Source organism: Zonotrichia leucophrys, chromosome 4 (assembly GCF_028769735.1).
Source record: "Zonotrichia leucophrys gambelii isolate GWCS_2022_RI chromosome 4, RI_Zleu_2.0, whole genome shotgun sequence".
In the NCBI taxonomy this organism is placed as follows: Eukaryota; Metazoa; Chordata; class Aves; order Passeriformes; family Passerellidae; genus Zonotrichia; species Zonotrichia leucophrys.
In genome coordinates this window covers 35,212,090-35,225,812 of record NC_088173.1, presented here as the reverse complement: position 1 = coordinate 35,225,812, position 13,723 = coordinate 35,212,090, and the positions used below count along the sequence as shown (strand labels likewise).

Below are 13,723 nucleotides of genomic sequence, written 5' to 3'. Positions count from 1 at the left end.
AGTGTTCAGCCACACTTACCAACCTTTGGTCAGGGCTATTTCATGCAGAGTGTCCACCACGTGGATTTTGGCAGAAGCCGTTGCCTCTCCTTTGGCATTTGATGCATGGCACTCATATTCCCCAGCATCCTCTTTGCTCAGAGGAGATATCTGAGGGAAGAAACACACCCCACTCCCCCAGTGAGCATCTCGTGCACTGGCAGAGGTGATTCTGTGTTCAGGTATCTTACAGAACTTCTTTGTGTCAAACCCTGTCCTCCCCTCTACTCCCCCTCTGGTTTTGCAGTTTGGCACACTGTAAAATGCTGCAGGCTAGACAAAGGAAGGGTGCATGCAAGGTAAGACTGCATGGTAAAACTGGAACCAGCAGCCACCCTTATCCTTCATCTCTAACTCACACAGGTTGTTTTCCTCCAAATTCCATCTGTTGCCATTTGTGTGCTGTCCTGTTCTCTGTCCATGAGCAGTTTGCTCTCTGCTGCCTGTGCAGCTCTGTGCTCACACACAGTACTCACCAGCACCCAGCCAGTCACTTCGTGTTTCTCAGGGCCCCCACGGGTCTGGATGGCCAAGTTCTCCCGGTCCCCAGGCAGGAGCTCCATCCTCTGGACACCATACTGTCCTCGAATTATCTAAACAGAGGGGCAGGAATGGGTAAGAACTTAGGGGCTAGCTTATGCTGGAACTGCATGCTGAGCCATACCTGCACACAGATCAACATTAGACACACATGGAACATGTTTTGTGCAGCAGCAGCATATTTCTAGTGTCACAGTTTCACTTAGTCCTCTGTGTAGTGCAGCCACACCACCCCAGTGGTGTGGGTTCCCCTCACCTCAGCAGCAACAGAGGGGCCCAGTTTTCTGGGATGGATGGTGCTGTGCAATGGGGTGTGCCAACATGCCCTGTGCTGATCTGGCCTCAAAACTTGTGTGTGTGTTCCCAAGGGTGTGTTCATGCCTGTTTCTGCTGCAGCAAAGCAGGCAGTCCCTCCTGGCAGGCACAGCATCGATGGGAAAGCAGCACTGCAGTCTTTCCCCAGTGCCTGAGCCCAGAGCCCAGCACAGATAAGTGGTGCTCAGCCCTTGTTACCACCAGGTCAAGCAGTCTCTCAGCCATGAGGGAGAGGCATGAAAAGCAGAGCAGCACTTTCAGTGAGTGTAAACTCAGCATCTGTTCATAAACAAGCAGCACACACTGCCTGAGTCAACAAGCCCACGCTGCATGCTCACCTGACAGTCTGCTCTTGAACCCCTACAAATAAAGCTTGCTGTCTTACAGCAAATTTGGGGTCAATCTAGCTTTTTTCTCCATAGTATCCTTAAGTAGCAATGTTTCAGCTTAATTTTAAGACCCTTCACAAGAGTGCACAAACCTGTGGCACTTGAGGGGCTGCAGGAGCCATGCAGTGCCTCCCAGCCCTACGGCCAGGATCCTCTCCATCCAACACTGGCCCCTGTCCTAAGCCAGATGTTACCAGTGCTGCCAAAATCAACATGCTGCTGGCTACTGGAGCTACATGACTGCCCCATGTGGTTCCTGTTCCCAACGTGGGTGATGTCTAGCCACCTCAGAGTCACTGCTGCCAGCAGGGTGAAGGTGAAGGTGAAGGCAGGTCACGGGACATTCCCTACACGCTCCGAATACCAGGCGCCACCAAGAGAAACACGAGTCCTGTCCTGGCTCGGGATCAACAAGAGTTTATTTGCTAAATAATGTCTAAAATCTAAGCAAAACCAGCTGTGTGGGGGTGGACAGAACTGCAGAGATGAGCAAACTCATCAAAGAGGTGTGTTTCTACAGAGATCTGCTATGGCCTTTGTGCTTACCAGGCACTTTCAGCCACCTCAGGTTTGCTGTGCTGTTAGAGCTCCCAGCAGGGCCCTTACCTTGTTCCAGATGAGGACAGGGGTTGGGATGCCAATGACTTCACAGCTCAGGTAGATCTGTGCTCCTGTCACATTCCAGATGTCCTTGGGAGGAGTCACAATGGAGGGTCCTGCAAAAAGGGAGAAAAGCTTTTAAGTCCCAGGTGACTGCGAGCCTGCCTCCATGATAAGCCTTTTAAGTGGGAGCCAGTCACAGTTTTGAGGATGAGGTGAAGGTGATCCCTTCTAGGAGCAAGGTTCACTGGACTGATTCCACATCACAACACTTCTCTCTCCAAAGTGACACACACATCCAGCCTTGAGCTATCTAGTCCAATGGGTGCTTGCAGTTCAGGTGATGAGTCCTCCTCCTCACAAGGTTGAGGTTAGAAGTGAAATACTGTTTGTATTCTGTTATCTCAGGGGCTGAGCAGAACTGTACCAACTGCTGGCCCTGCTCACCATGCAGTCACCAGGTCAGCTGGCATGGAGGAAAGCAGCCCTAGGACACAGGGTACATCCCATTCTGTCACTCTGAAGAGCTTGCCCAACTTTGCAGTATCATTTCTCCCAGCATGATTTCAATGTGGGCTAGCATAATCCCACGTTGTGCTGTTTCAGTTTTACCTGTGGACAATGCTCAGCCAAAGAGGGCTGGCTGGGTGATGTCAGAGCTCTCCATGGGCGAGATCTGGGAAGGGAGAAGGGGAATGCAGAGCCCTGTTTTTCTCCAGAGAGCTCCAATTCCTGGTTAAATAGAGAGTTGCTTCTAAAGCTGATCAGAACAGGGCTGTTTTGCAGATCTGGCTGGAGATGTTTATCCCTCAGGCAGGGAAATGCTGGAGACATTACCCACAACCCAGGAAGGGAAGAAAGGCCATTTGTGTTCAATCCCTCTTTAGCCAGACTGTTTTGTAAAACACAGCTATTAATTCCTTGCAATAGGAAGTGCAGACCAAAGGAGCATAGAGTGTTTATTTCCAGTTATTGATAGTTCTAAGAACACCACAAACAGCTTTTCCCCTTCTGTTCTGAAGATGCAGGCAGTAACAGGAAACTTAAGTTCCCATTACACTCCATCAGGAGAAGGCATTTCCTATGCAGACAGGTACTCCAGAGCCAGCCCGACAGAAGCTCCTGGGTATACTGGCTCACAGACTACACACAGCTCATTCCCAGTTGTGTAAAAGAGGGGCAGATATGGGTCCTAATGCTCCTTATGGGGTTGTGAATCTGTACTGATTTCAGCCCTGCTGCAGACAGTGGGTGCAGGTCTCAAGTGCATCCCACTGCACCAACATCTCCCAGCAGAAAGCTGGTGGCTTCTTCCTCCTCACGATCAGGGGCAGACCCACACTAGTATCACAGCCAAAGGGTATCAGCCACGCTTCTATTTTAGCCCAAGAGATGCTGAGCTGGTTCCCTGCTCCCAAGCAGCTGGTGCAAACCCAGAAAAGTGTTTGCTCTCCTCTTTCGAGACTTCTCTCTCCAGGAATGACTGTACAGAGCCTGCTGGAGGGAAGCTGCTTAGAGACTAGGGGTGGCTGCACTCAACATTCTCTGATACAGAAGTATCCCAGTTCTGATACTTAACAGAAGGCAGCTGTGGAGAAGCAGAAAAGTTCCATGTGTAGCCCTGGGCGATGGTTGAAACCACACCTAGTAGTCAGCACAGGCTGGTTTCCTGGCAGCCACCACAGCCCAGGTGCTCCTCATCAGCACAGAGATGAGCCTCTCAGCTGAGAAGAGGATTTAAGCAGCATTTCAACACCCTGCTGAAGGTTTTCTCCCATGAGTACCCTACAGTGGCCAGCCCATTGCCATCTGCAGGATGGGGCCACCTCAGGTCATGCTCTCTGCTCCCCTTACCCAGTGCAGCCCTTCCTGCACAGCCCAGCTGCTCTTTTTTCTGGTGTCCCTTAAACAATGGGGACAATAAGGTGCCTGGAAGCTGTGATGGGACACAATGTCCCCAGGCTGGACCCATGCTCTGTGAGGGGCCTCCAGCTGATATGCACCCAGCAAAGCCTGCTGCTGTTGTTCTGCTGTCCAGCCCTCCACATGCAAATTGGCTTTCCAAAAGCAGAGCCTGGGACTTGTCCCCAGCTGCCACGGCTATGTCTGCCCCTGTAGGACATAATCCTATCACTGGGGCTCTTCCATGAGGCAGGAAAAACAAGTTAACCAAGATGACAAGTGCTCCCCAGTGATCACCATCTCGCACCACAGAAAAGGAGAGATCCTGACTAACATCAAGAGCCAGGTGGATGTTAAGGCATTGTTGTGCTCTTCCAGGATCTGGCTCAATTCTCCCCTGGCAGCATTCAGCACACCACTAAATCCTCTGCCTGAGGTGTTTCAGTCTTGGTTACTGCTGAGCTCCCCCTGTGCCAAGGGTTCAGGCACCCACTTGCCCAGAGGTGTTTATTCACCCTGCCAGGATGAACAGGTCACACCACGATTTTTCAGCAGCAATTGCTGTCAGGGAAAAAGAGACAAGGAATTTCTACCCACCTCCTGGGTGAGGAGAAATTGTTTATCATCTTGGACAGGGGAATTGCCTGCACAGCTTCACAGCAAAGCCCTGTCTGGCTTGGCACAGCAGCCACAGCACAGTGAGAGCTTGGCTGTTATGAGCTTGTCCTGAGCTCGGGATGTACATCCTGATCCAACCAGGCAGAACATGACGTTCTACACTTGGCTGTAAAATGAGCTGGAAGCATCTACAGGCCTCTGCCTGTATCTGACACAGCTCTGAGGCCAGGAGGGAATACACATCCTGAGAGATGCAGCAAGTGTCATGGGAAAAGTCACTGTGCTCTCTCTGGACATTTGACTTAAATCCATACAGCCCAAACTCTAGAGCTGGGCTCTTCCGCCACTAAAAATAAATGAGAAAGGCCAAGAAGTCACCAGAATTAAAGTCAAATCACAACTGGCCACAGCAGGAGCTAAACTCTCACCACAGTGGGCTGACACCCAGGTGCATGGGCAATCACCCTGTGCTGGTGAGTCACCTCATGCTCAGCCCTCAGAGTGGACAGAGATGGACAGTTAATATGGCAACTTGACACAGCAGGAGAGGCAGAGGTTGGCAGAGCCTTGCATGCACTTCAGGAGATGTGAGGACATTCCCTCCTCCAAGTGCCCCTCTTGCTTCAGGAGCTTTTGTGAAGGGAGCAAAGCTGGCACTGGAAACTAGACCACCTTGTACAGAGCAGATGTCTTGACTCTGCCAGCAAGGAGTCCCCTGCTACCATCCCACAGCCTGCACCTCGGAGCCTTGCTGCTCCCCTGGCAGCACTGCCCACAGAGGGGATGGCTTCTCCTTCAGCTTCCTTCAGGCTGAGGACCTGAGGCTGCACCTGCCCAGAGAAATGGTCCCCACCACCAAGGGGGCTGAGTGGTCCCCGCTGTCCTGCTGGGGACACTGTGGATGCACAGATGCTCCCTGACTGCTCATGAGCTCCTTAACCAGGATGACAGCCCGGGCTGCTGATGGAGATTAGCTGCTCTCCACAGGCACTTCAAGCATTTCCTCTGTGCTCTGCCCATTGTTTGTAAAACAAACAGCTCTCCCTGGCCCAGGAAGGCTCTTCTTACAGAGCCCCAGAGCTCATTCACCCTGGGACAGAGCCTGAAAACACTTTTTCTGCAGCTTGCAGGGAACTGACAGCCTGTGTTATGTCAAAAATAGCAGCTGGAAAGGAGTTCCCATTGTTATATGTAGCTGCTTTTCTGCCACAACAATGTGCATAGCAGAGCCTCTGGCATCCTCGATGAGGATATTATTATTGGATATTATTATTGGATATGAAGATATTATTTGGCATCTCTTCCTGACACCCCTCCTGCACCAGGCACCCCTTCTGTGCCCAGCCTCAGCTGGCAGAGACCTGGTACCTCCCAGCCCAGCCACTTGTCCCTCTCTGATTCCTGGATGGTCTCTCACAGCTGAGAGCTGACAGCTCCTCACCAATCTTCCTTTGCTGTTCACACACACAGTCCAGTAAAAACCACACAGCAAGCAGAACAGTAACTTTTTTGCTAAAATCAAGGGGCCTACAGATATGTGACTAAAGGCAAAAATCAGCTGGACATTAAGCACCCTGGGCTATGTCCTGGTGCTTGGGAGTGCCTGGATGCCCAGACCATGGAGCCATGTAGCACAGGCTGAAGCTCACATGGGTGCCAGCCCGGCTCCCAGGCAGCACTGACTGCCCTGCCACAGCCCCAGGTCACACACTGGCTGGGAACCCCCCAGGAGGACAAACCCAAGCAAAAGCTGAACATTGCTCACCCTCACAAGCTATTGCAAGACTGAAAATAAACCAACTCCAGTCTCCTAAGTTGCTGGTAAAGTACTTTCCCTTCAAAATGACTTTATATGGAAAAAGGGAAACCTTCCATAAGCAATGGACATCCAGTGCTGTTAGCTGGCATGGCCTCAGCTGCTCCCTCCCACGTCAGGGCCCTGGCAGAGGCGGCAGCAGACGGAAAGTGTGGGCAGCTCCCAGCCTTCACCACTGCCAAAGCTGTCTGCAGCCTTCGGGCAGATGCACAAAACTCCTCTGTTACCTTCTGAAGGCACCTCTCATCCTCCTGCAGCCTGTCTTGGAGGAGACTGAGGAGGCACAGGAGGAAGGGAGTGTTGGATGCTGGATGCAGGAAGAGTGTTGGATGCTGCGTGTGTTTGGATGCTCCCCCCAGAGTTCAGCAACTCTGGAAAGGCTGCAAACACAAACTCAGCTTTGGCCCAAGCCCTGCAGACCTGAGCCAGAGCCAGCCCAGTGAGGAAGGGCCCTGGGCCCCCATCACTGTGCCATGGAGCAATTCCTGCTTTCCTCAGCATCGGGCCCGGCGTGGTGCACACCGCTACTGCTGAAACCCCAGCCCTGCTGTTCTACCCTGGTTTTGGTAAAAACCACCCTCTCTCCAGAGACCCTGGGCAGGACCTTTGCATCATAGAACCACAGAATGGTGTGGGTTGAAAGGGACCTTAAAGACCATCTGCTTCCATGAGCTAAAGCCTGGAAAGAATGTGAAAACGGAGACAGCAAAAAGGCATGGCAGCATTTCTGCATGGAAAAGCAAGCAGGGCTTTCAAAAATCCAACCTGATTAGACTTGTTACGTGGTAATCTCCTATTTAGCTCTAACCTCAGCCAACCTCAGCACAACAAAGGATTAAACACATTTTTTAAAACACAGCATGCCTTTCCAGCAACAGAAAAAACAAACACAGGGTGGAATTTGCTGATCAGTAGTCATTCTTTCCCAGTGAATTTGGGTATGCTGTGATGATTGAGAATGAAGACAACAGGTGAAACACAGGATCCTCCTGAGCAGTGAAGCTTTTGCATAGCCCCTGGCATACTGCTGCTCTCTAGGACTCTGACAAGTAATATATTAAACTTCCATAGTAGCTTTTAGCACAGTAACCATAAAAACTCAAGCTCCAATGAACCAAAACCTTTTCAAAGAGTGGAATGCCTTTTAAGGAGGAATTTATGACCTGTGCTACAACAGTGGAAGTCCCCAAAGTTACACATGAATTTTAAATCACCAGTATTTTTGAACACTGAGAGCAATGAACAGCAGTGTTGAGGAGTCAGTCATGAAATACAAGAATCCAGGAAGGCTGGATGAGTTTTAAAAAAGGAATTGTTAAATATTCAAGAGCAGACTGTCCCCAAGTGTAGAACAACCAGGGAAAAAGACCAGTCTCATTAAACAGAGAACTTAGGCTGGAATATAGGAAAAAAAAAAGAGAATCTATCACCTCTGGAAGAAGGGTCAGGTAACATGGGAGGACTATAAAGATGTTGTGAGGTCATGTAAGGAAAAAATTAAAAGGGCCAAAGCCCAACTAGAATTTTTTTTGGCTGCTACAGTTAAAGACAACAAAAAAAGTTTCTATAAATACATTGCCAGCAAAAGGAGGGCCAAGGAGTGTCTCCATCACTGGCTGAATGCAGAGGGTAGTGCAGTGACAGGAATGAGAAAAAGGAGAGGCACTTAATGACTTCTTTGTCTTAAATATCAGGGCCAGTTGTATCCTCAGGATACCCATCTCCCAGAGCTGGAAGTTGGTGATGGGGAGATGAGCAAAGCCCCCAGAATCCATGAGGAAATGATCAGTGGCCTGCAGTGCCAGCTGGACACTCACAAGTCTGTGGGCCCTGGTGGGATCCACCCCAGAGTGCTCTGCCACAGACTCCCAGGATGCAGCACAACAGTGCTGGAAAGATCCAGCCACAAAAGCAACGTTTTCCTTTGCAGTGGAAGCCAGCAGGCAGCAGGCCACCACTGCAAGACCCCCACTCCCACCTGATGAAGAAACTCAAACCAGAGATATTCTCTTCCCAGGAGAATCAGGGAACTCAGTTCATTTCCAACCAATATAACTTAGCAAAAACTTTCCTAAATCTTTCCCCAGCAAAGACAGAACCACTCATGAAATGTGTGTATGCTTTTAAATCTCTTAAAATCCAGAAAAGGGAGAATGGAAGGAAAAAATGAAAGCAATCTGAGCCTCTTGTTAACAAATCTAGAAGGATTTCTTGCAAAATGTGCCTGGTTATGAACTATGCTTTGTGGTGTCTAGAGCTGGGGGCCTTTGTAATCAAGGCAGCTGTATCAGAAGAAGATGAGCTAATCTCAGTGATAACAGCAGTCTGCCATTTCCCACAAGCTTTTTTTCCCAAATTCCTGTTTTTGCTCTACTCTGGTGGTAGATTAAAAAAATAAAACAAACCACCCTCAAAACTATGATATTTCTGGCAAAGCCTCAACAGCTGAATTTGGATGGAATGAGCCAACAGATGTGATTCATGTTTCTTGTTTTGAAGCTGACCTGTGGGAACCTGGCACTTCTTTGTTTGCCGCACAGATGAACCTTTATGGAAGAGTGAAGCATCAGCAAAGCAAAACCATTGATGGGGTAAATTGGCAGGAATTTGGAGGGGAGATATCTCTGCCCCTGGGGCTGCCAGTCTCCACAATCCTACATCCATCACCTTGTTTTTTTTTAAACCGTGGGGACAGCCAAGAAACCTCACACCCACCTTCTTTGTGCCCCAGAGCTGGTGTGTGGCACCTTAGCAAAAAATCCCTTCCATGAGGGCTGTCTGGGCTTCTGGGAAGCCAAAAAGATACCTCTCTGAGGGGACAGCACAGCTCCAGTGACTGGGGTCTCCTTGCTGGTGAGAATTACACAAGTTTAATGCTGGTTACAGTCACTTGTAAAGGAATATCTTCTGGTTCTGCTGTTTATCTGTGGGAGGGATCCTGTGAGCCCTCATAATCACAAGGAAAAGCCCTGCATGTTCCCAGTGCTGGAAAAACGCTTTCATGGAGCCACAGAGTTTTAAGCCACATTCAGATGAATAGAAATAAAGCAGACTGCTTGGCAAGCCAGCAAATTTGCCCTTCACACAGAGAGGCCCTGAGCTTCTACCCCCAGGAGGCCTTTGTAGGTAGGCACAAAGCAGCACCAGTTCCCCTGAAGTGAAACACTGTCCTCTGAAGTCTGCTGAGAGCTGCTCTGTGGCACACTGCGTTTGAGCAAGCACAAGAGTCTGGCTTCCACCAAGAGAGAAGGGAGCACAACACAAAGAGAAAGTCTTGACTGACAACAGAAAAACAACCTGGACACCCCAAGCCTGTTGGAACAAGCATTAGGGAATTAAAACCACATAAAGAGGTGACTTTGGCAGTATTTCCAGCAGTCACGTCTCTCAAAGCAGGTATCTGCTGGCAGCTAATGGTAAGAAAGACTCAGGGGTATTTGTCCTTTCTTGCATTGGTTAGGCAACAAGTCAGTGCCTGGTATTTTTCAGCTCAGAGATCATCATCAGGATATTTTTCAGCTCAGAGATCATCATCAGGAATCCTGATAACTTTTTTATTTAATAGGGGTTGGTGCTTTGAGGTTATTTTTCTGCCTGGCTTGAGCTGAGCCATGCAATCATAATTCTTTGTGCCAGCTGGCTTTGCATGGCAGTGGGTACCACAGTGCTCCTGCCCCAGCTCCTGGCTGGCAGCAGACAGCCTCAGTGTGTGCACTGCAAACTGAATTCCGGCCGACATTCCTGAAGCCACCACCTCCCTAAGAGGCACTTGTGAACATCTGTGCACAGCTGTGTGACAGCAGTGACAGAGGGCAGCTCCCCAGCGGCCAGAGCAGCCTCCCCTCCTGCCAGGGGAGGCACCCCAGACTGCCTGTAGCTGCCCCACCAGCAGGCTTCTGCTTTGTGCCTGGAGCTGCCCTGCCTGCAAGACCTGGAGGCACACCTGAGCTGCATTTGCATGGGCAGAGAGCAAACAGGCAATCTGCTTAAAGGCAATGCTGGAAAGCAGATGGAAAACCTCCCAGCATCCACCTCCTGCATCCTCAGCAGTGTGATCAGCTACAAAGAGGCTGCTGGGACACACAGGCAGAGGTGGGATGCAGGCAGTGGTGCCCTGACAGGGAGCAGGGCAAACCCAGGGCCAGCTCTGAGTGCAGGTGTGAGGCAGAGCAGGAGCCCAGGCAGTGGGGAGCACCATGGCACCACTGCCTGCTCCACCAGAGCAAAAAGGCAGGCAGCTTTTTCTGCTGCCACAGCATCAAGAGCAGCCAGGCAGCTTCAAGGAGGTGCCAATCAAGTAGGATGCCCTTTTCCAGACATCCCCAACAGTCCTGCCCACATAAAACCCACTCCATAAAGGACCAGCTGGACCCCTCCATCTGCCAAGTGCAGGTAGAGCAAGGGTTATTTCCATCCTTTCAAACCCTTCTCAACTGTGCCTTCCTTTGCCCTCCAGCAGGAAGTTTTGGCTGCTGCAGAATTACCTTTTTCTGCATGGCTTCATGATTTCTGTACATAGACATCACATCTGAGAGGTCTGGGAAACAATCAAGGACAAGGTCAAGGTGAATTCTGTAGGGCTGAGAATGTGCTCATTCCTTTTGCTATTTAATATCAAAGAAACATTCAACAGGATGTGCCAAACAAGTCTTCCCCCTCCAGCTCCATTTGAACAAAAAAAAAATTTAAAAATCCCAAGAGCAATCAAACACAGTTAGGACTCACTGCTGAAAACATGTTTCTGGATCTCTTTTTAGATGCTATCTTGAAAGGCTGCTCTCTCTTGGACTGAAAGGACATGCGAGGGCACGCAGACACCTCAGAGCCCATCTACCACAAGCAGGAAGCCCAAGTGCTCTGTCACCCAAGGACCTCTTTCTGTGCAAAAACTGTCACAAAAATTACTGATCCTGCCTGTTTGTGGTCTCCCTGTGCTGGATCCCACCCCAGATAGTGCCTTAAGGAGACTGCATCTGTTTGTGGTGGGAAATGGCTAAAACCAGAACTTCCACTCTTTGACTACCACAATATGCAGGTCCTTCTTAGAAACCTGGAAAAGTGTCATCTCTTCTCTGGAAAGACACTGGAAAAGGCTCTATCCTGTCAAGCTGACAGGCTAATGGGATGGATGTTCTCTCCTGTCAGTGTTTCAAAATGCATGTGAAGATTACAACTCCCCACCCTTCCCACCCAATGCTCCTAACTGCCTGGAGGCCCTGAGGGATAGAGAAACACTTCCAGCTGTTTCCAGCACAGCTGTTGGATGAGTCCCTGCCTCTGCTGCAAGCCACAGAGCAGTGCATATCACCAGAAGGCCCATGGCACAAGGAAGGCTCATGCAGCTGAGGGAAATCCCTGAAGGGTTGGCTGTGACACCACTGCTGAGCAGCCCAGGTCCATCCTGCTCCCTTCCCTGACACGCTGGGTCAGGGCTCTCCCAGCAGCAGAAGCCAAAAGAAGAATGGGTCCCCTGAAGGATGGAGGACAGAACATTTTGCCAGTTGCTCGGCAGCACATGCTCCAGTGAAATTCCTGAGCAGGTAACAGCCCACAAAGGTGTCTGGCTGCAGATCTGCACACCCAAAGAGACCTTCTCCAAGGAAGGGATGCAGTTTGTGCATGGAACGGCTGTCCCACTCTGAGTCTGCATTGACCTCATCAAACTCTGTCTCCGTAGTCTGGACCAAAGCCCCACCAGCTCAAACCAGCATCCAGACTGGGACAGACACCAGAAGTGCAGCCAGGGGTTGGGACAGTATCTTAAAAGTATCAATACCTGCTTTGCAATGAACTCTCATATTACTGTGGGCAAGACAAGTGAGAACACAGCCTTCTTCTCAAGTGCACACCTGAAGCATGACATCTTTCAAACCCATCTGCTCACTTGTCTGGCCTGGCAGAGCCGAGAAGCAGCACAGATTTTAGGACTCCTGAGGCCTAAAATGGGCAGGAAAGGCTCTTTCCAAATACTAGACACAGGCACAGACTGTGCCATTCTCATCTCATTCCACATTGCTCTGAAGGCAGAAATTCTTTCCCTCCAAGAGTTAATTCTGTACCACACTGTTTCTGGCTAATAAGTAAGCCTAATGCTTTGGACAAGGTTTGTGAGAAGCCACACAGGGCATTTAATGGGCAACGTCAAAGCGCATAACCCAATCCTCACCCTGTCTTTCATGCCTGCCTTGGGAGTTTCAGAAACATTTTTTTCTTCAAAATACTTGACCTCAGTTATGAGAAGCAAGAGAAAGAGGAGGTGGAGGTTGTGACCTGCAGATACTGTGTTTATGAGAACACTCCTCCACCAAAACAGCACTGGCGCTGCAATCTTGTCCTTGACATGTTTAGTATATGCTTTGCATGCTATGTCTTACTCCTCCCTCCCGCCCGGCAAAAACTTCACACTACTCTCAGAGGCCAGAATTTCTACTAGAGGCTCCAAAGCAGAACAATTTCTTCCTTGAGCACCATCCCTAAGAAAAAGCTTGGGATGAATTAAGCTCCTGGTCGGAAATGCTGCAAGCGCAAACCGCTACATGCAACTCGCAGGAAAGTCGCTGTTTTCATTTAGAACCGAAGCGAGCCAGTGAATGCTGGCTCTTAATTTCTGTGGCTTTCACATCCGTTTAATCATTTCCTTTCCTCTCTGCTCGCAACCATCCCGGGCAGAACATTCCTCTGGACAGCTCACCCCTTTTGTTCCATCTCACCGCAGCCCAAATCGCAAGCCTCAGGCAAAGTATGACAAGTGTAGTTCCAGCACCGCTGGAAGCCAGCAGTGAGAGCAAAGTTCCTCTGCATTTCTGCGCCTGGTCCGCAGCGTTACTCCAAGTTTAGGCAGCGCCTTTCGACTGGGACTCTCCAGTCCATTTAAGGCGGGTCTGAAACCACGTCCATTTTACCGAGAAGCACCCCGACGGGATAGCTCGGCGTGAGGCGCGGCGTTTGCCCGGTGAGAGCGGGCAGCAGCGCGGCCTTGCCCGTCCCGCCCCGCCCGCTCCGCACCTTGCTCGCAGGCTCCCTTGCTGCGCTGGCTGATGGCGGGCTCGCCGCGGCTCTGTGCGCGCAGGCTGGCGGCGCGGAGCTGGCAGCCGCTGCCGTACGTCAGCCCGTCGCTGCCGCACACCGGGTAGCGGCTCTTGCAGAGGCACACGCCGGGCGGCCCCGCGGCGGCGGCGGCGGCGGGCACCGGGCCGCCCTTGGCCTTGCGGCGCTGCCGGCTCTTCACGCACTCGAGGCCGGGGGCGCAGCGTCCCCCCGCCGCGCCGCCGCCGCCGCACGCCTCGCCCTCGCCGCGCCCGCACTGCCAGCAGCAGCCGCAGGCGTCCCGTACCCGGCCCAGCGGGCAGCCCCGCGCCGGCAGCGCCGGGCACCGCGCCGCATCGCAGGGCCCGCAGCCGCCCGCCGCCGCCGTCGTGCCCGGGGCGGGCAGCGCCAGCGCCGCCAGCAGCAGCAGCAGCGGCAGCAGCGGCATCGCGCAGGGCGGCATGGCGGCGCGGCACGG

At 51.4% G+C, this 13,723-nt stretch overlaps 1 protein-coding gene across 2 annotated transcripts in view; it reads right to left on the bottom strand.

Moving 5' to 3' along the window:
* The window catches only part of IGFBP7 (insulin like growth factor binding protein 7), a 15,237-nt gene extending 1,514 nt beyond the window's left edge, over positions 1-13,723 (bottom strand). Inside the window, exons 1-4 of one of the 2 annotated variants that reach the window (XM_064711114.1) lie at positions 13,225-13,723; positions 1,890-1,999; positions 516-632; positions 20-150 (exon numbers count right to left, since the gene is read on the bottom strand). In XM_064711114.1, the coding sequence (XP_064567184.1) occupies positions 20-150; positions 516-632; positions 1,890-1,999; positions 13,225-13,708 (842 nt within the window). In that variant the 5' untranslated portion in view covers positions 13,709-13,723. The remainder of the gene's footprint in view (positions 1-19; positions 151-515; positions 633-1,889; positions 2,000-13,224) is intronic. The other variant, XM_064711113.1, reaches the window with a different exon arrangement.